General features: G+C 45.7%; 2 protein-coding genes across 4 annotated transcripts in view; one reads left to right on the top strand and one right to left on the bottom strand.

The window, feature by feature from the left end:
* FBXO11 (F-box protein 11) overlaps positions 1 to 1362 on the top strand; it is a 70786-nt gene extending 69424 nt beyond the window's left edge. For all 3 annotated transcript variants that reach the window (XM_064709354.1, XM_064709353.1, XM_064709355.1), the window contains exon 23: positions 25 to 1362. In XM_064709354.1, the coding sequence (XP_064565424.1) occupies positions 25 to 154 (130 nt within the window). In that variant the 3' untranslated portion in view covers positions 155 to 1362. The remainder of the gene's footprint in view (positions 1 to 24) is intronic.
* Positions 1329 to 15657, bottom strand: MSH6 (mutS homolog 6). Its single transcript, XM_064709352.1, has 10 exons — positions 15395 to 15657; positions 13699 to 13901; positions 11109 to 11281; positions 7385 to 9929; positions 5798 to 6063; positions 5168 to 5285; positions 2921 to 3010; positions 2191 to 2345; positions 1824 to 2023; positions 1329 to 1485 (listed from the first exon to the last, which is right to left on the bottom strand). Exons 1-10 carry the CDS (start codon positions 15610 to 15612, stop codon positions 1404 to 1406), a joined length of 4050 nt encoding a protein of 1349 aa, XP_064565422.1. The 5' UTR covers positions 15613 to 15657; the 3' UTR covers positions 1329 to 1403.
* Positions 15658 to 19340: the final 3683 nt, after the last annotated feature.

Below are 19340 nucleotides of genomic sequence, written 5' to 3'. Positions count from 1 at the left end.
AAGAGCTGTCTCTCTGTGTTGTAGGTTTTTCTGTGACTGTGGTGCTGGAACACTGTCCAATCCCTGTACGCTCGCCGGAGAGCCTACACACGATACAGATACACTATATGACTCTGCTCCACCTATAGAATCTAATACATTGCAGCACAACTGAATTCCTTTTCAGAAAGAAAGTCCTGCCATTCTAATATCATAACTATTAAAACTTTTTTTTTGGAGGAAGTTACACTTGCCCATTTCTGCAGAAAGAGACTGTATTAAAGCGGATGTGTGAGGTGTTGACACTATGGAGCTCAACCTACCAAAAAAGAAAGTGGCAATATGTTGACTCAGGATAACAGAACTGGGCGTTTTAGCATTACTGTGTAAACAAAGACTTTGAAGGGACAGAAGTGAAGAAAAATAAGCTGCAATTTTGTACAGATACCAACTTCTGAGAGCTGGTGTTTTTACAAGTAGCATTGAAACGCAGTCCAATTTGCAGTAGTACTATTCTGTAGACAAGCAGCATTCTTTGTTGCTGCCTTTATGGACATGGGTACCAATCGCTTTTGTAACATGGTAAAAATGTGAGCTAGCACTTCTGCATTTCTTTTGATTTTTTAACATTTATTCAGATTGAGAAATATGATTTTAATGCTTTAATCTCATGTAGTTTGTTTCTAATTTCAAGCAAAAAATCTTATTGTACTTGAATGTGTCCTGTTTTGTTAGCACACCTAGACTTGCTGTAACTGTACTCATGTCCCAGTATGTACGTTCTTTCTATGAAAGAGAAAACACTAATCTTAAATTATATCCAGCAATTTTTCTGGTGTCCTCTGAAGTTAGAATAATCTCCTCCCCTGCCCCAGCAATAGTCTGTACTCAAACCACCCTAACAAAAGAAAGAAAAGCGAGTGTTTTAATGAGACTTCCTAGACTATAATGCACTATAAAACAAAGTACCCATGTAACTAAGTTTTGTGAAAGAAATTTTACTATGTTTTAAAGTACACAGTAGAAAGTCTCCTCAAAACAGTCTTGTACTTTTACTCTGTTCATAGTTTTTTTTGAACAGTCTGGACATTACTTACATAACCTGCTGGAAATCACAGCAATTTCCTGCTCTAATGAAGCTGAGACAAGTATATATACAGCCCTATACAGTTTCATAGCTTTTTTCCATTTATGTGTATTGGTGACAGTGGGTAATCAACAGCCTGAAAGTGTATGCATGTACCATAACATCTAGACTTAATATATTGTGGAGTACTCAATAACCATTATGTAGAGGGTAGGTATGAATTAAAGGGTTTAATTTCCTAGGAAAGACAATGGAAAAATGGTCATTTTTAAAAAATAAAGTTTATTAGATCATAATGTTGTCTGCTTCCACCTTCTTGAGAAACCCATGCGAGTTCCTAAAGCCGGTCGATCATCGCCGTGAGTTTCCGAACCGCGTTTGCGTCACAGGTTGCTCCATCCACCACCTGGCACAGGTACCTGGGGGAAACAACCACCTTTACTGACGGGGACACTGAGGGGCAGAGCTTGAGATTGCCACTCCTGCAACAGCTTTAGGAGACATGGGTGCTGGGCCTGGTGTAAAGGCTGCCAGCACACCCCCCCACAGCACCTCTGTGTGCAAATTCAGACTGGCACAGTGACCCAAGGCTTAAGATACAGCTCAGCATCTCTGCCCTCCCATAGTACCTCCCTCCCTGTGAATATCTGATGTTCACTACAGCAGTTGCTGTGACTGAGCAAAAGCAACTGCCCAAACACTAAAATGGGTTCCTATAAGCCATTTGCAACTTCAATACGGAAACCCTGGGCCTTACCTAAATATTCTCAGTGAGATGGTTGCTTTTTCAAACTCTTTGGCTTTTCTGTGCCCCTTCTGAATGACTTCCTCTGGAATATCTGCAAGTCTTGCAGCATTGAAGCCGTAGCTCTTTGGGCAGGCTCCTTCAATGAACTTGTACAGGAACGTAATTGTTTCCTGGCTTGGATCCTCACTCTCATTTTCAACCATGCATGCCTGGGAAGAGCAAGCCACAAGTTAGAGTTTGCAAAACTGACCTGCAGCCTAGGAAAGGCACGGGACACCATGTCCTGTTCCCAAACCAGCCGTTTCTCAGGGCAGAAGAGCACAGAACAGCAGGAAAGCCCCAGCAGGGAGAAGCCCGTGCTCCCAGGCATACATACCATGTGTCCCAGGCGCACGGCCCGGCTGTGGGCATGGTCCTCCACCAGGGAGTGGTAGTGAGTGGAGAAGAGTGTCCGGCAGCGGATCCTCTGCGCCAGCTCCTCCACCACCGCGCTCGCTATGGCCGTGCCGTCAAACGTGGCCGTGCCTCTGCCTGCGGACACAACGGGACACCTGTGGCACACTCGTAAAGTCAGCCCACAGCTCGCGTGCTGCTGGACAGACAGACACCCCACAGTGTGTTTTTGACACCTGTGGCACACTGGTGAAGTCAGCCCACAGCTCGCATGCTGCTGGACAGACAGACACCCCACATTCTCCTCCCCACTGTGTGCAAGACAAACAAACAGCAGTGAGGGGTGAGAGCCACCAGCAGCAGGGGAAGGGGACCTGGGTGTTGGCCCCATAACAATCACCTCTTCTGCACTGCAGAAAAAAAGATGTTTCTCCTCCTCTCCTGAGGTTTGCTGCAAGAATTATGCAAAGCAAAAGCAGGAAACCACAGCTGGAAATAGGGTAATAATGACTGGGGTGGGAGGGGGTGATGAGTTCCCAGGGCACCCAAGATGTGTTCATGTTAGAGAGGCTGACACACCAGTTAAACACCAGCATCATTATGGTGAAACTGGCCCTGGGTACTTGGCTGCCTTTCAGACAGCCCAAAAACCTTGCAGCCAGTCTTTCATCCCACAGATTTAGCTTCCATCTATTACAAAACAGTCTAATTACCCAGTTCATCCACGAGAACAAGGGAATGCTCTGTTGCATGCTGCAGAATGCTGGAAGTCTCACTCAATTCAACAAAGAAGGTACTTTCACCTTTAAAGGAAATTACAAAAAAAAAAAAAAAAGCCACAAAGTAAGTCAAAGATCTGAGAACCACAACTAAAACCTCATTTAATCTGTGCTAGAATCTTGGTTAAGCTAAAGTGAAACTCAGTAGCTAACTGAAGATGAACAAAAACATGACACTTTTTTTCCAGTGTGAAAACAGCAGGTTCCCATTTGCCAGAAAAAACAAGTTTTGGTTCCTTTAGAGTACAGGAATAAGCACAAGCACAATTAATTAAGTTTTCAGACCAACACACCTGCTTACTTTTAATAGCACCGGCCAAAAGTAATAGCTGGGCAAAAAGAGTGGGCACAAATGCTGCAATGGGGAGAATTTTTGTCCCTTTCTTGCTGTGAATGCACAGGACAGGCTGAAGGTGTGTGTAGCTTTCCAGTGAAAAAAAAACAAGCAGAAAATCAAAGACAGAGACTGGAATTACTGGTTTGGTTGTGATGTCAGGAGGGAACTATCTGGATAATAAAGGCTTTATTTGTATGTTCTCTCCTTGAATGAAGTATGACAAAAGGAAAATTCTTCTGCTAAAGCTCAAGCATCTCATGGGAGTTTCAGCAACCCAGATAATACAAAGCCTGAAATTTACACCTGAAATTTGTTTTAGCAGATTATGAGCAGAAGTATACAATTATTCACACCCTTCCACATGATAAACCCACACTTACAAAGTCGGGATTTACTTGTTCTTTGTGGAGATCATTACAAATAATTACAAGTAGCAGCAACTAATGCAATTTATTCCATTAAAGGCAAGCACTTCTTTCCTGTACTCATGCTGCATGAGCACTGCTTTGCTCTAACTTAAGTTTTCTAACATTAATTACTAAGCAGCATCCACCAATCCTGATTTTCTGCATTTATTTAAAGAAATTACCAGGATTTAATGGTTTCAACAATATTTAAGAATAACCCTTTATTCTCTTCAGAAAATAAAGCCCTAAAATTTTATTACTGAAAAAATTAACTTCATAAAAGTCCTGCTGACATCCATTACAAAGTGACTGCTGTGGAACAACTTTTTCTGTGCTTTCCTGTCTACATGGTGTGCAAACAAATGGATGAAGAAGAGATTTCACAGCCTGTTCTTTGCAGTGCTTACCCTCACAATTGAAATGTCAAATCAGAAGTATAGTCCTCAGTTAACCGAAAAAAAATTGAAAATGCCACATTTTGCTAGACTATCTCTCATGAAGGAAGGGCCCTTCTCATCTCTGCCATAAGCATTTAAGTATTCTTTCACACTTCTGATTCCTTCTTGTACTGAAATTAAATAAAATGGAGACGAGCTGGGCAAAGAAAGCCTTAATAACATTCTCTAGCTGAGAAGAAAAGCCTTGATTTGGGGAAGTGTCAATATTTTTTTTAATTAAGAACTTGGAATGACTCATTTCCAAATTCCTTCTGTGCAACAAGTTCAGTGGGCTTAACTCCTTTCATATTCACTGACCCACATTTTTCAGCAGAGAGATCACAGAAAACCTGTGCCTCCTTAATGAGCAGTGATACATACTGCTCTTAGCACAGCAATCATTTTATTTTTCCAGCCCAGTGGCACTTTGCCCATCACTACTGGCAGACTTTGCCATTCCACTTGTCTTCCTCCACTTGTGTCTTCCTCTCCATTAAAGGAACAAAATACTCTAAGAACTGTCAACTACTGCTTCCAAGAAGGACATCTGCCTCTCTTGCTCATCAGAAGAAATCAGATTTCAAACATAATGATTGAAACAAGGGAGTTCTACAGTCCTTGCAGGATGGTACAAAAACAACTCCTGTGCAACAGCTGCCCCAACATCACTGTCCTATTTCAGAACACTTACAAAAAGGTATCAGTGAGAGCAGAATATAATCAAATCTAAAAAAAGATATTCCTCAGACTTGAATCGAGCTGGGAATTAGGCATTTAATATTAAAATTCATTAGGAAGTGATCCCGTGAGTCTGTCAAAAATCGAACGGACGCACACGTGAAAAAATAAAGCCTAAGTACAATCCTGTCTCCACTCTGAACAACAAATGAAGAGTGTACAGCTCTTCCTGCAACATGCTGTTCCCTTTGCAGCTTGCCGCTGGAAGCAGGAGCAGGAAGCTGGAGCCCCCTGTGCAGGCCGCTGTGTGTGAGGCACTCACCGGCCATGATCCTGTCGGAGGCGCCGAGGCGCGTGAACACGCGGTCGATGGGCGTGAGCCTGCACGACTCCGCGGGCACGTAGCACCCCAGCTGGGCCATGACCACCAGGAGACCAGCCTGCACAGCAAACAGGGACAGCAACATTTGCAATGGTGTTTGCAGCTCCAGTTCCACACACGCAACGAGGGCACGAAGCTGTGTTTCCCCTAAAACAGGAACTGGAGTACATAAAGCTTCCCGCTGCTTTAACAGCTCCAGGCTGCAGCAGCATCAGCTCTGGCAGGACTGAACTACTCTGAAAGCCTTCAAAACACAAATTATCACAGAAAGCAGTGTTTATAAAGCAACCTCCCTGCTGATCTCTAGTTTCAGCTTGTTCAACCTGCAGAAGCATCTTTTGCCAGCTGATGCCAAGTCCTGGGTAAGTCACTTGAAAAAGATAAACCATACTCTATCTATCACTTCTTCCCAACCAACTCTCCTAGGACAAATAAAACTTATCCCTCCCTAAAGCAGCAAATCTCTCTGAACATGAGCACTTTCTGGGACCTCCTGGGACAGCCATGACAGCCAAGCCCTATAATTCCCTCTTCCAAACCCAGAGGAAGCCTGGGACACATGACAATCACCTGTCTCATGAGTGTAGATTTGCCACCCATGTTGGGGCCAGTTACCAGCACACAGGAGGCCTCACTGCTGCTGCCTTCATCCTTGATGCCTATCACGATGTCATTGGGAATAAAATCATCCCCAAAGAAAGTTTTTGTGATGCATGGATGGCGGGAATTTCTAAGTTCCAGGAAGGGAGGAGCATTATCTGTAGGCAGCAGGATTTCAGGTCGGCACAGAGGTCCATCACCACCTTGACTGTAGTGAGCAAGGGACATCAAGACATCTAGAAAATGAAGAGAAATTCCAGTCAGTCACACTTTCAAATTTCTTCATACACAGGAATTAATTTACTCATTGAACAGCAATTTTGTAGAAACAATTTTCTATTTTATTCCATTTTCCTCCTAAGGGAAACGCCCACGAAGGACTCCAGGAACAAGTAAAAGGTGGGAATATTTACAGTGTCTTTCCTCATTCCTTCCAGATTTCTATAGACGTCATGATAAAAACACTCCCCCTATAGTTATTTTTGTTCAAAAGTCTTTAAAATCCACATAATTTCATTTCAAAAATTCATGAATAAAACAATAATTTATTGCACTGGTTTTTCATTTAGAACTAGGAGGAAATCAGCTTCTGTGACAGTGAATTACTTTGTGAAGAATCCTAATTCTGCTTGAAAGTTGCCAGAGGAAAACTATAAATATTAAAACTCTGTGTGTCCAGCAGGAAGCAGCAGCACAAGACCCCTCAGTCAGCTGAGCCCTGAGGTTCTAAAAGCTATCACCCACACAACGAGACTGTTCATGATTTTAGAGGCTTTATGTACACACATTACAGCTGAGCCTGGACACTGAATTCCTCCCTGCTGGGAACCAATTCAGCGCTTGCCCTGAGCTGTGCTGTGGCTGATGTGACTGCTTCCCAGCTCTCCCAGCAAATCCATTCCCAGCCAACACTCCCTGCCTGCCTGCCCTCCCTTTTCTAGTGGCATTCAGAGAGTGCTTTCATTTTTCCCTGGAACAAAGACATCCCAGAGTGCCTCATCCTAGCAGAAAATCCACAGGACAGAAGTATGCCAGTCCTGAGAAGGGAATACAGGAGATTGTTCTATCCCAGAAATAAGGAGGATTTGGGGAAGCCTTCTTAGTAGACTACCTTCTTCAAGGCTCAACACTGAGTACTTATATTTTTAAAGGATGGCCAGAAAGCATCCTGCTCAGATTAAAAAAAAAAAAAAAAAAAAACAAGCTTACCAGCAGGTTAGATTTTTACAGCTCCATTTAATAAGAAGCTACTAATCCACACACAAGGCTCTGGAAGCAGTGAGCCCTACCAGGCTACACTGAACTGGGAGAAACACTTAGCTGCACATCTAGAACCACATAACAGGAATGAAGAAATAGCTTGCAAACATCGCAAGGCCCAGCAACTGTTCTGCTATTTAGCAACAGGAATGAAACAGGGAATCACTGCCAATTATCAAAGCCTTTACCACAATCAGGAGCTTTCAAACAAGTGAAGAGTTGGCAATGAGCTTCCCCAGATCAGATTTCACCAGCCCAGGGGTACTTGTACTGTGTCAGAAGGAGGAAAGCTCTTACCCAGCACAGCAATGCACTCCACAGCTGTCTGCCAGTCCTTGCTGTTCTTGTCGAAGTTGTAGAAGAGGCGCCTCATGCAGTCCTTGAGGGCGGCATCGCGGCGCTCCTCGGCGTTCACCATGGCAGCCAGCATCTTCTCGATCTCCTTGGTCCAGTAGCGCTTGTAGCCCTTCCTGCTGGACCTCAGCTCGTACTCCTCGGGCAGGCTTCGGGAGATGACACTCTCTGGGATCTCCATCTGGTACCGGTTCTTGCCCGTCCCCCAGTACTGCACGGATTTGGACCCAAGCAGCTTGCGCTGCTTATCCAGGTACTTGCGCAGGTCCTCCTCGAGAGCTCTGATGTCCTCCAGCGCTCCGTCGTAATCGGGGTCAAAGCCCAGCTTGGGGGTGATCACTCCTGTCCTCCGAGCCTGGTTGTGATCAAAGGCCGTGTCCCACCTGGTGAGCTCTGCACTCAGGTCTGGGAAGCGGCCATCGGGATTTTGGGCTTTGCGGGTGACCAGCTGCCTCAGGACTCTGGACTTGAAGTCACCGGCAAACTCCTCCATGAACTCGACAATTTCATTCATTATTTTGAATCCCTCCAGGGTAGACAGAAAGTCAGCGATTTTTTTCTTGCTGTATTTGAGCTCTTCATAGAAGATGGCCCTGCTGTCAGGATGGTTCTGACTTTTGAGTGGTGACCCAATGCTGTGAATTTTGCTGAGCAGTCTCTCAAGGTCAGGCAGTTTCTTGAGGTACTCAGTGACTTCAGACATTTTATCTGGCACTGCCAGGAGGTCCTCGACAGCATCCAAACGATCATTGATGGATTTAGGATTACAGAGAGGAGCACAGAGCCACTGTTTCAGGAGTCGCTTCCCGAATGGTGTACAGCAAGAATCAATCCTTTCCAACAAAGTACCTTCAGTGCTTCCATTGGTTCCATTCTGCAGGACTTCCAAGTTCATCAGCGTGACTCCATCCAGCACCATCCGCTGGCCAGTTCTGCCAAACAAACTACTTGAACTCGTGGTTTTTGCAGTGGCAATATCCACAGGGACATATTCCTCAAAGTTTGCCTGTGATAACAGCTCCTGATCGATCAGACATTTTTTGAGATAGAAGACACATCCCCCAAGAGCTGACAAAGCTAACTCACTGTTTTCACCAGGAGTTAATCCCAGGGAGTCACTCTCTGAAGTCAGAGATTTGATTACAGAGGGCAGAGAACATCCAGTTTCAGAATTCTGCTTCTCCTTGAAATATCCTTCCTCAAGAAGGACTTTTAGTGTTTTAGACGCATTCCAGAACTGGGAACCTGAGGTCAGCCCTTCCTGAATGCAAGAAACCAGCGAGCCCTTCAGTATCTTCTGTGTGTCCACAGACAGGTTGCCCTTCTCAAACAGCACCTGCACAGGGGTGTAGTGAGCTACCAAAGTCCTGAACCTGGAGCAGTGGCGGTCGTCGGGGAACTGCCCGACGTGGAACTTCCCCATGGAGGTGTCGACGAAGCAGACGCCGTAGAGGCGCGTCCCGGCCGCGTCCTCGTTCTCCTTCACGCTCAGCAGGAACCGGCTGTGGTTCTCGGAGGGGTCGCAGTCCATGACGCTGTAGGTCTGCGTTCCCTTGGTGATGATCCTGCAGATCTCCCGCCGCACCACCTTGTCGGACCTGCTGGAGTGGCCCGCGGCCCTGCAGCGCGCCTCCATCATTTCGGGCGTTTCCGTCTGCTCCACGCGCGCCACCTTGTAGCCCTTCTGCACCAGCACGTCGGAGAAGCGGCCGAACGCGGTCTCCGGAAAGCCCGAGTGGGCCCAGGTGCCCTTCATGAAGATGAGGCCCAGCTCGTTGACGCCGGTGACCGCGTCCATGTGGTACAGCTCGTAGAACTTCCCCACCTTGTAGCAAATCACGGCGTCGAAGTTCTGGCTCTTGAGCTGCCACCACCTCCGCACGCCCGGCGTGCACTTGCTGAGGTAATCCTCGGGCACGTGCAGAGTGCAGGGGTCGTAGTCAGGGTCACCCTGACGCCGCCTATGCGCATCCCTCCTCTTCCCCTCCTGCAGCCACTCCAGCTTCTCGTGCTCCCACACCAAGAAGCCGCCAGTGCCGCCGCTGCAAGCATTTGCTTGAGATTCAAAACTTTCAGGTGCTGCAAAGGATGTCAGCTTAGACTTGGCATCCGAAGAGACTGCTGCTGCTCTTTTGGGTGTTTCAGAACAGTCATTTCCCAGGCTACTCCTCTTAGCAGGCTTTTTCACCTCTCTCCTCTTGCGTTTAGAAGGGACTTTTACAGGGCTCTCTGCAACACTCTCTGCTTCTGTCTCTGTGTCAGAGGACTCATTTTCATCCACCCCACTACTGGCTTCCTCACTGCTGGCTGCTTCTTTCCCATCAGGCTTGAACTCCACATCAGAGCCATCGTGGTCACTGTCAGAATCCAACACTCTCCTTCTCTTGGCTTTCACAGCTCTTTCCCTGCTTATCACCCTCTTATTGCTTTTCACATCCTCCTCACTGTTGCAGTCTTCACTGTTGCCTGATGCATTTTCACTCATCTCCTGGAAAAATAAATTATTTTGTCTGTAGATAATTCTGGCTACAAAGATACTGCTGCATAAAGAAGTGCAAAAATGTGCAGTAACGCAGTACCTATGATGCTTCAAGCAAGAGACAGCAGAGCCACAGCCAATTCCAAGTACCTTAACAAAACCCAGGTTTTTTCTGGACAAGTAACTTCTACTGGCCAGTGGCATAATCACTTCCTATTTCTATTCTTTAAAGACTCATTCATTACTGTGGATATGTGATGCTGATGAACCAAGCATTAAAACTACACAGAAAAAGAATATGGCACATGTAGGAGAAAGGAAAGATAAATAAAAGATAAAATAACTCTGTTATTTGCCTTTTCAGCCTCAAACTTTAATAGATAACCAGCAGTGGAGGGACTGCAGTGAGTACAAAGTGCCACTGCACACAACACAATGCCTGGAGTGGCACCTGTCCCTCAGGGCACTGTCACACTGGAGACTGAGTAGATGAGCTAAGGGAAACCACCATCTCACTGACAGTGTCCCCATACCATTCCTCTCCAAAAAAATCTATTCCAAGGCATATGGCGCTTCTGAAATTATAGCTGAATCAACACAACATAAATACAACACAATAAAACATCACTTGTTAGTTACTCCATCAAGACTGCTGTTAGCAGTGCAAGAACTGGTATTTTAGTGCTACTCCACAAGATGAGGGTGGGCTCCAAAAATGCAATTTGATGCCTTAGATGAAGAGTCAATAAGCTATAATTTTATATATAAAGATGCATTTAAACTCCAGATCAAACTTAGGGCAACTTGGACTATGAATAGCAGATAGAGAAGATAAAATGATGCATCAGAAAAAAAGCATTTCTGGGTGAAAAAGTAGATCACCAGGGAGTGATGAGTGAAGAGAGTCAGAGAAGTTGAGTAGATTCTGAGGTCAGTCCTTACCATACAGAACACCAAAGAGACTTGTCTTTCCAACTAGAAAAGATGAGAGACCAGCATATGACCTGACAACACAGAAGCAGTACAAAAAAAAAGACAAATGGATACATATGTGTGCAAGATTAACGAGGAGATAAACTGTGATTACTGTACCAGAGAACTGCAGGATATTCCATGCTCAGCTCCAAGTCACAGCTTCTAAGTTCTAGCAATATTTCTGCAAGTGACAGCAATTAAGAAACATTTTACCTCCACTTCTTCCTCTTCCTCCTCTGTGTCTGAAGGCTCATTGCATACTGCCAGTTCAAGCCTCTTGGTTTTATCTTTGCTCATGGCATCATCTGCCAGCACCATGGCTCTCTTAATTTCAGGCTTTGTGCTGTAAAACATACCTCCCTTCATTGTCTCCTTGTCTGATGAACCTGTAAAAAACACAGATTTGTTAAGAACTAATGCTAAATGCTAGACTTAACATTTGTTAAGTCTAGTGATCATAGTTCACTTTTAAATGCATTCAGACAACTAGCATTCATATTCAGATAAATAAACTCCTGTGCTGCTACCACTCATTCTCACCACATCTTAAATACAGCAATCTATCACTCCTTCATCCTGATGAAGCACCCCTGGGGAAAGGACACACACTCACAAACGAAATGCCTACCTCCATGAACACTTGAAGAATTGCTTCTATTTCTGTAACTCATTAGCACATGTGAGCACTCCTGGGCTGAGCTCTGACTCACTCCCACTGCAGTTAGTACTGAGTTTAACACTGGCAGAGCAGCAGACAGACCGACTGAGACCACAGGGCTGTTTTAGCAGTGAGAGGTAAGCTCAGCCAGAGTTATCTTCACTTTCTAGGCACAAGCCACCTGTGGCACAGCCCTGAGAGCTCTGCTGGCCTGCAAAGTGCTGCTGTGAGTGCAGCCCGGCACCCAGCCCAGCCCATCAGCCAGATTAGCTGATGGCCAATCACACTGGGCACCCAGGCTGCCACTGCAGGGCAGGGAACAAAGCCGGCTATTAATAACTGCTGCATTCCCTGCTCCTCCTGCCTACAACACTAACCCAGAGCCAACCACTCCACAGACTGATTTCAGGCCCTTTTCCCCACTCTTGTGAACCCCTCCATCCACCACTGCTGACTGCAGCTTCAGCTCTAACCCAGTGGCACACAAAGGCAGCGGACTTGGAGGAGGCCAAACACCCCAGAAACAACTCAAACGAAATTCTGACTCACAATCAACCCCCAGTTTGCAGTAGCAAAGCAGGGAATTACAAGTAGCTGCTTCAACAGCACAAAGGCAACACATTAACAATCCAGATCTCCTTTTTGGTCTTCCAAAGGCAATGAGGCAGTCTAAAAATATTCTGCATTAATATTAAATGAGACTGAACAACGTCAGAAGAAAAATCTTCTCATATAATTGAGCTGTACACTCAAGGGTGAAACACCTGCATATTCACTTAACCAACTGCTGTGCACTTCCACTTCTTCCTGCCCACCTGTTACAGGTCTAGCCCTGTGCTCTCTGCACTTACTCAGGTACAAAAACTAACACAACCCAAGAAACTTACCCATTTTCTTACCCAAAGACTCTAACACTTTTCCTTTGTATATAAAAAATGCTTTTTGTTTGTATTTAAAGCAAATAGATATTTTAAATACTTTTAATCTGTTCTGCATTCAACACTTCTCCTGTGATAGATCTGTGTATCTGTGCCTTAACTTCATTTTGGCAATTTTCTTTTGGTAAACAGATTAATTTCCCTTACCTGCGTTTGCTTCTAAGTACAGCTACTAGCTCTCAGAATATTTTGATTGTTTTCAAATACTTTGGGGAAAAACACATATAACCACGGACCAACTTACTTGCAATAAATTATGCTAACGCTCGCAGCAATAACATTACCATTTTAATTTAAAACCATGGCTGAAATGCAGCACACTGAAGTATAGAGGAGACAAAAACGTTGCTACATGATCATGAGATGAAACACTGACTGTAAAAAGGGAGAATATTTAAATTCAGGTTTTTTCCCTGACACAAGCAAATCCTACAGGGCATCAGAAATACTGTATTACATATGAAGTATTCGACTAATAAGACAGTTTACAGCCAATTATTTTATTTTCAGCAACAGCAAAATTATGAAAAAAAGGGGAAAACAGATTATATTTACTAAAAAGGTGAGATTTATTATACAAAATGTTAACTCATTACATTTGATTTTCACTAGTTAGCCATGTCATTTCTTCAGTATCACAAACACCAACTCTGATATGTAACTACAAGCACTGCCCTCACCAACACTCAATTCTGAAGTTAATATATTTTATTTACAGAACTGCTGCACTGCTGAGAACAAACACTGCAGCAGAATGAATCTTATTTACCCAATATCCTGGGCCTAACCTTTTAATTCTGGACATACTACGGTTCCTAAATAGCTGCTTAAAAACTGGGTTTGACACTCCTAATACTTTAGGGATTTCAGGGCTAAAAGTGGAAATACTGGGTTTATCTTTTACATCATTTTTATACTGAAAAAAAGGAAATATCTCCAAACATCAGCAAGCTTTAAGTTTGCTTAATTAGTTGTTCTAATATAATAAATGAAAGGGCATGGTTTTTTATGTTTCAAGAACTGCATAGACACAAATGTATCTGTAACCCTCAAAAACTTGTAGCTTACAAAGCACAAAACATGTTCAATTCTACTCTTGGTTTTGCTGCTCTTCTCTATGGAGAATAATATATCCTATATTCCAAGCCTGTAATTCCAAAACAAGTGGCATGTTTCCATTTCAAACAGTTTGGTTCCTATCTCTTACCTTTATATGGCTTCAGGTATTTAACACTGATCCAGCCCCTTGTAGGGCTGTCATCAAAGAACTGCACATGGACACGAGTGGATTTTCCTTTTCCTCTGACTATTGTCCCTTCAGTGGGGTGGTTGTAAATGAGACATGGCCACCAGGGATAGCCTTCCATCTTGGCCCACACCAGGTCCCCAGGAGAATATTCACAGGAGACACTGCAGAGACAATAAATATGTCATTTAAGGAACACAAACATCTGGAACAGCTCTCTTCACAAATGTCCCTGCACACTGCTGCTGAGCATTTTGCTCTCCAACCTGGATTACACAGTTCTTCCATACCACCACCAACGCTTCTCCTAAACTTTGATTTGCTCCTCCAGGTTCTGCAGGATTCCCACAGAGACAGAGCTTTATCACAGAATGGTTTGGGTTCAAAGGGACCCTAAAGGTCACCTGGTCCCAGCCCCCTGCCGGACACAGGGACACCTCCCACCATCCCAGGTTACTGACAGCCCCATCCAGCCTGGCCTTGAGCACTTCCAGGGGTGGAGCACTCACATCCAGCCTGTGCCAGTGCCTCACCAATCTCACAGTGAGGAACTTCTTCCTGAAATCTAATTAGACCTACTCTCTTTCAGTTTGCAGCCATTCCCTCTCACTCTGTCGCTACATGCCCTTTTCCTGTAGAAACTAATTTTCAACCAGGCACCTAAAGAAAGGAGTAAGACTTAAAAACCCCTCAGGCTACAAAAAATGAATAAATAAAAAAACTCTACCTGCACTGCAAAGCACCTGGTGCAGCTTTTATTTGCTCTCTCCTCCTTCCCACAGATTTCACCCCAGCCACTGCCACACTTGCACAGACGATGGCTGGGACACTCCTGCAGGCTGTGGCCCAGCCACGAGTGACACTCAGCGTGCTGACACGGGGGACACTTGTGGTGCTCAGCACAAGGGAGACATGGAGCGGCTCCAGCAGCGGGCAACAAACATGACAATGGGGAAGGAGCATCTCTCTTAAGAGGAAAGGCTGAGGGAGCTGGGCCTGTTCAGCCCTGAGGAGAGATGACTGAGGGGGACTTCATCAATATGTATCAATACCTAAATGAAGGGCTGCCAAGAAGAAGGAGCCAGGCTTTCCTTGGTGGTACCAAGCATTAGGACACGAGACAAAGGGCACAAAGCTCCACCAGACCACAAGGAAGAACTTCTTGACTGTGTGTGTGTGTGTGAGTGCGCGCTGGACCTGATTGGGCGGAGAGGCGGAGCCGCCCTCCCTGGAGGTACTAAAAACTGAACACAGCCCTGTGCCATGTGCTCTGGGATGTCCCTATTCGAGCGGGATGTCCCTATTCGAGCGGGTTAACTCTGCTCGAGCAGCGAGGTTGGGCCAGATGCCCCCCTGTGCTCCCCTCCAGCCTGACCCACTGTGTCCCTCTATGACACAGCACGGAAAGCAAATTTAAACACGAGTGCAGCACTACTTCCAAACAGCACAGCCCGCCCCGCAGGTGTCCCATTGTCCCGCCGGGAGCCCAGGCCGCTCCGGGCCCGGCCGGGCAGCGCATCCAGGGAATGGCGGGCACTGCCAGCCACGGGGCGACAGCGACACACGGACACCCCGCGGGTCCCGCTCAGACCGCCGCCCGCGGCAGCTCCATCCCGCCTCCCATTCCCGCTCTCCCCTCCCGCGTCCCCGCCGGTACCTGGGGGCCTTGTTGGCCTTGGCGGCCGTGCCGTCCCCCGCGCCCTTCTCGCCGTTCTCACCGCGCCGCGCCGCCGCTCGGCCCGCCCCGCCCGGGGGGCTGCCTTTGGCCTGCAGGCCATTCCGCTCCCCCGAGGCGCGGCGGGGCTCGCCGCGGGGCTCGGTGGCGGCCGGCTGGGCTTTGGAGAAGAAGCGGAGCAGGGTGCTCTGCCGAGACATGGCCGCGGCGGGAAACGCGGGCCGCCCTGCGCGCCAAACCCGCGCGCCCGGCCCCGCCCCGGCCCCGCCCCGCACGTGGCTTTGGCGGGAAACGCTGGTGGGGTGGCCGGGCCTGTGCGTCCCTGTTGGCCTCAATTGGTGCAAAACGCGGAATATCTGGAAATTTCCGTGAGAAAGGACGTAGGATGATGTCTGATCTTCGTGTGCTGCCAACCCTAGTCAACAGGAAAGGGGATTTAACCCATGAAATAGCGGCTGACGAGCAATCCCTGGTCCGGGTGTTAAAATACACATTACTTGAGGGTAGGGTTACCTTGTAAAGGTTTAGGGCTCGAGGTGATGTCCCACCTCGGGGGAGGTTAACAAGGCCTGGGGAGAAGGATGTGCAGCTGATAGTGGACACAAAGAATGCAGAATTTATGGGCCACAAGGACATTTGGCAGGACCCCAAAGATAAGGAAGAAACTAATAAAGACAGCTCAGCAACTGTGCTGAACCAGCTCCAATTGGGTAAAATGTAATTCTGGCACGGGGAGGTGGTGACCACCACTCCAAACCCACTGACCTAAAAGAAGGGAAAGACTGAGTATTGGACTAATTAGCAGGAGAAACAAGAGAATCATTAATAAGCAGAAGACAGAATACTAATTAATAAGAGAACTATGTAACTTTTAGCCAGTCAACATTAATGCCTTTGTTTACTAAAATGTATAAATATTTAAAGGTTTTGTCATGCTGGCATTGAGGCTTTGCCATCCAGCCCCCTTTTCTGTGCAGAACTGTGAATAAATCAAATACCTCAGCTCTGTGTGTGGATTGGCCTCTGGCATACCAAGTCAAAGAACCCATTTTGGGACAACAGCTGCTGCCCTCTGTGAAAAACACCAATCACTTGTTTTTAAAAGTTTAATAGTAATAAAATTGTTATAAAATAGCAATATAATTAGAGTAATAAAAATTTTGAACAATTTGGATTAGGACAACATGAGACAACAGAAACAAAGAGTTACAGACGTCCCGGTACCTTTTTCTGGGCAACATAAGCCCAAAAAAGGATACATGTTAACAGAGGATTACCTCTTAAAAACAATAACCTGTTGCATATTCATACACTTCATATATGATGCATAAATTTCATTCAAACAAAGGATTCTGTCTGGTCCTCATCAACTACTTCCTCCTAATCCTAATGGCATCGAGGCAGGAAGAAGTTCATTTCTCCTGTTAATGGGGCAATAAATTCTCTTTCTCTGAAAGATTTAGGTAAAGTAGTCCTGTGGCTGCCATCTCAGTGCAAGTCCTTTCTTTTAAAAAAAGTATCCTACATAGCATAGTTTCTATTTTAACATTTTGTTATAACATAAAACTATATTTAACACACTACTTAAGAGAATTAATACAGCATTACTTTCTAACACAACACATATAATATTCATTTTAATATTTGCGAAAAGTCAATCATAAAATACTCATTTTTCACACCTCCAAACCTCATTCCCTGCCTGCCATGGGGCACAGTGCTTGTTATGGTCGATGGTGTGATGGCATGAGCTGGAGCCTTCCCACAAAAACACCCTTGAGGAGGGAGAAGTTGTGGCACTGGCGTTGGACAGCTTCCTCCCTGCCCTGCAGCGCTATGGTGGCAAGAGGAGAAGCTTGGGCAGCTGCCAGCCCCACTTCTCAGCTGGTTTCACTGGCAGAGTTAAGAAGTGGCAGCTAAAATAACAGGATCTCTTCCCATGGTTTTGTTTTGGTTTTTTAGTTTTTTTTTTTTTTTTCATATTCATTGGTGAGGCTACGTCCTTTAAAAGCAATTTTCTGATGCATTATAACACGTGGTGCACGTGGTGTGACTCTTGGGGCTGTCCTGTGCAGGGCCAGGAGCTGGAATTCAATGATCCATGTGGGTCCCTTCCAGCTCGGAGTATTCTGTGGTTCTGTGACTCTGTCAGAAAATTCCATTTCATGGTTCTTCACTGGTATGCTTGAGATACAGCAAAAGAACAACTTACTTTTATAAGCTTAAGTCCACACAAAAATTATTTGCTTAATATTATTTTGCAAATATTGTTATAAAATTGTGTTACCTCCCAAATAATATTTGCAAATATTATAACAAAAAATATTATTTGCTTATTATTATTTTGCAAATTATTGTTATTTGTCGCCAGATGCCAGTTAGCACACTTTTCCTTTCACTAATTTTGTTGTTTGACATTTCAAGCCAAAGCCTCTCCTTCCCCTCTGCACAGGTGTAGGAGGAAAAGCCTCAGGTGCGCTCCCACCTCCAGCAAAAAACGTGGAACTGCAAGTCCGGGCTTTAACCACAAGAGGTCCTGCAAACCCGGCCGATGTGGAAGGATTTTGAAAGCTTGTTCCTTCTAAAAGAACTACTTCGTTTTAGCATCAGAGCAGAACTTCCATTTAACTCGTCTTCTATTGCATTTAGGAACAATCTGATGTGGTCTCTGCCTCAAACTGAAGCACAAAAGCAAAGGTATTTATTTTCCTGAGAAAAGTGCAGCAGATTCCACTGCATGTGAAGTGCTTGGAAGTGGAACATGCTGCAGGATGACCCCCTCAGCTGGTGTTGCTGGTCCCATCAAAAACACTCACCAGGACCAGTACCTGCACAAGAGTTTGGGTGGCTCATTTTTGTCATTTTTTTGCCGTAAATAGGCAACACAATTTAATCACAATTTTTCTGGAAAATGACATTGATCATCCATCTGGCAGGTAGAAGCAGGGAGATGGGATGAGGCAGGACGGGGGAAAGTTTGGGTGAATGATGAGAGTAGACCCGTTTTGAAAATAAAGGCTGTTTTGAGCAGACTCCCGATAGATTCTCCCTGGAGATGACTCTTGTCTGATCATATGAGCAATGGAGATGACAGGAGAACATGAAGGGCCATCTGAATTTGGTGGCCTCTGGAGCCAAGATGGTATGAATGGCACAGAAGTAATTTCATTGCCGGGGCCTGTTGGGCTCTCTAGCTTATCAGAGTGACCCCAAGAAGAGTTCCAAAGTCTCTTTTCCCAGCCCAGCACTCGAAGAAGGAGTCAGGGCTCTTCATTCTCAGGGCTCGGTCTCAAGGTTGTTTGTTGTATCTTATCTATAAAATTCTTTCTCCTGCCCTGCCGAGGTCTGTCCAGCAGGACAGTTCCAGGCATTCTGCCTGCCCCTGGGGCAGTGTTATGTCTTTATACTGAAAACTACTTATACAATATTTGCAATTACTTTCCAATGCCTATCACCTATGTAAGACAGTGAGCTTCTACTCTAAACCAATCTGTAAGTGCCAACATCACAGCAGAAAATGGAGGCCAAGAAGAAGAAGGAGAAAGGCTGGACACAGTTCCCTCCATCTTGCCTCCTCAACCCCCATTCTAAAACCCCGAAAATCTACTTTTCCACCCCGTGATAACTTCACTATTACTCTACCTAAACTGCTGTGGCTTGCTGATTTTCATACAAGGTTGGTAATTTGCTCCACAGGTCATAATCAAAACCACAGGGGCATTCTGGGCTCTGTGCCAGGGTCTCTGAGCCCCCTGGCAGGGGTCTCAGCTGCTCAGGACAGCCAGAGGGGTGTCCTGGGTCCTGACAGGGGTCGAGTTTGGTGGCCCTGGGGTTTTTTCAAGCTGGGAGGAGCAGGAGTCAGCCCTGGTGGCTCTGCTAGGAGAGGGACAGGTTACTGATTTGGCAGCACTGTCAATGTCTCAAGAAG

Source organism: Zonotrichia leucophrys, chromosome 3 (genome assembly GCF_028769735.1).
Source record: "Zonotrichia leucophrys gambelii isolate GWCS_2022_RI chromosome 3, RI_Zleu_2.0, whole genome shotgun sequence".
NCBI classification, from domain to species: domain Eukaryota; kingdom Metazoa; phylum Chordata; class Aves; order Passeriformes; family Passerellidae; genus Zonotrichia; species Zonotrichia leucophrys.
The sequence above is the reverse complement of the archived record's forward strand: the minus strand, read 5'-3'. Positions and strand labels throughout refer to the sequence as shown.

Coding starts and splice junctions, on each gene's coding strand:
- MSH6 (XM_064709352.1), bottom strand. CDS start 15,612: ATGTCTCGGCAGAGCACCCTGCTCCGCTTCTTCTCCAAAGCCCAGCCG. Junction 3,011..5,167: donor CTCCGACAGGATCATGGCCG/GTGAGTGCCTCA, acceptor TTTCCTTTAAAG/GTGAAAGTACCTTCTTTGTT. Junction 1,486..1,823: donor ATCTCACTGAGAATATTTAG/GTAAGGCCCAGG, acceptor TGTTTCCCCCAG/GTACCTGTGCCAGGTGGTGG.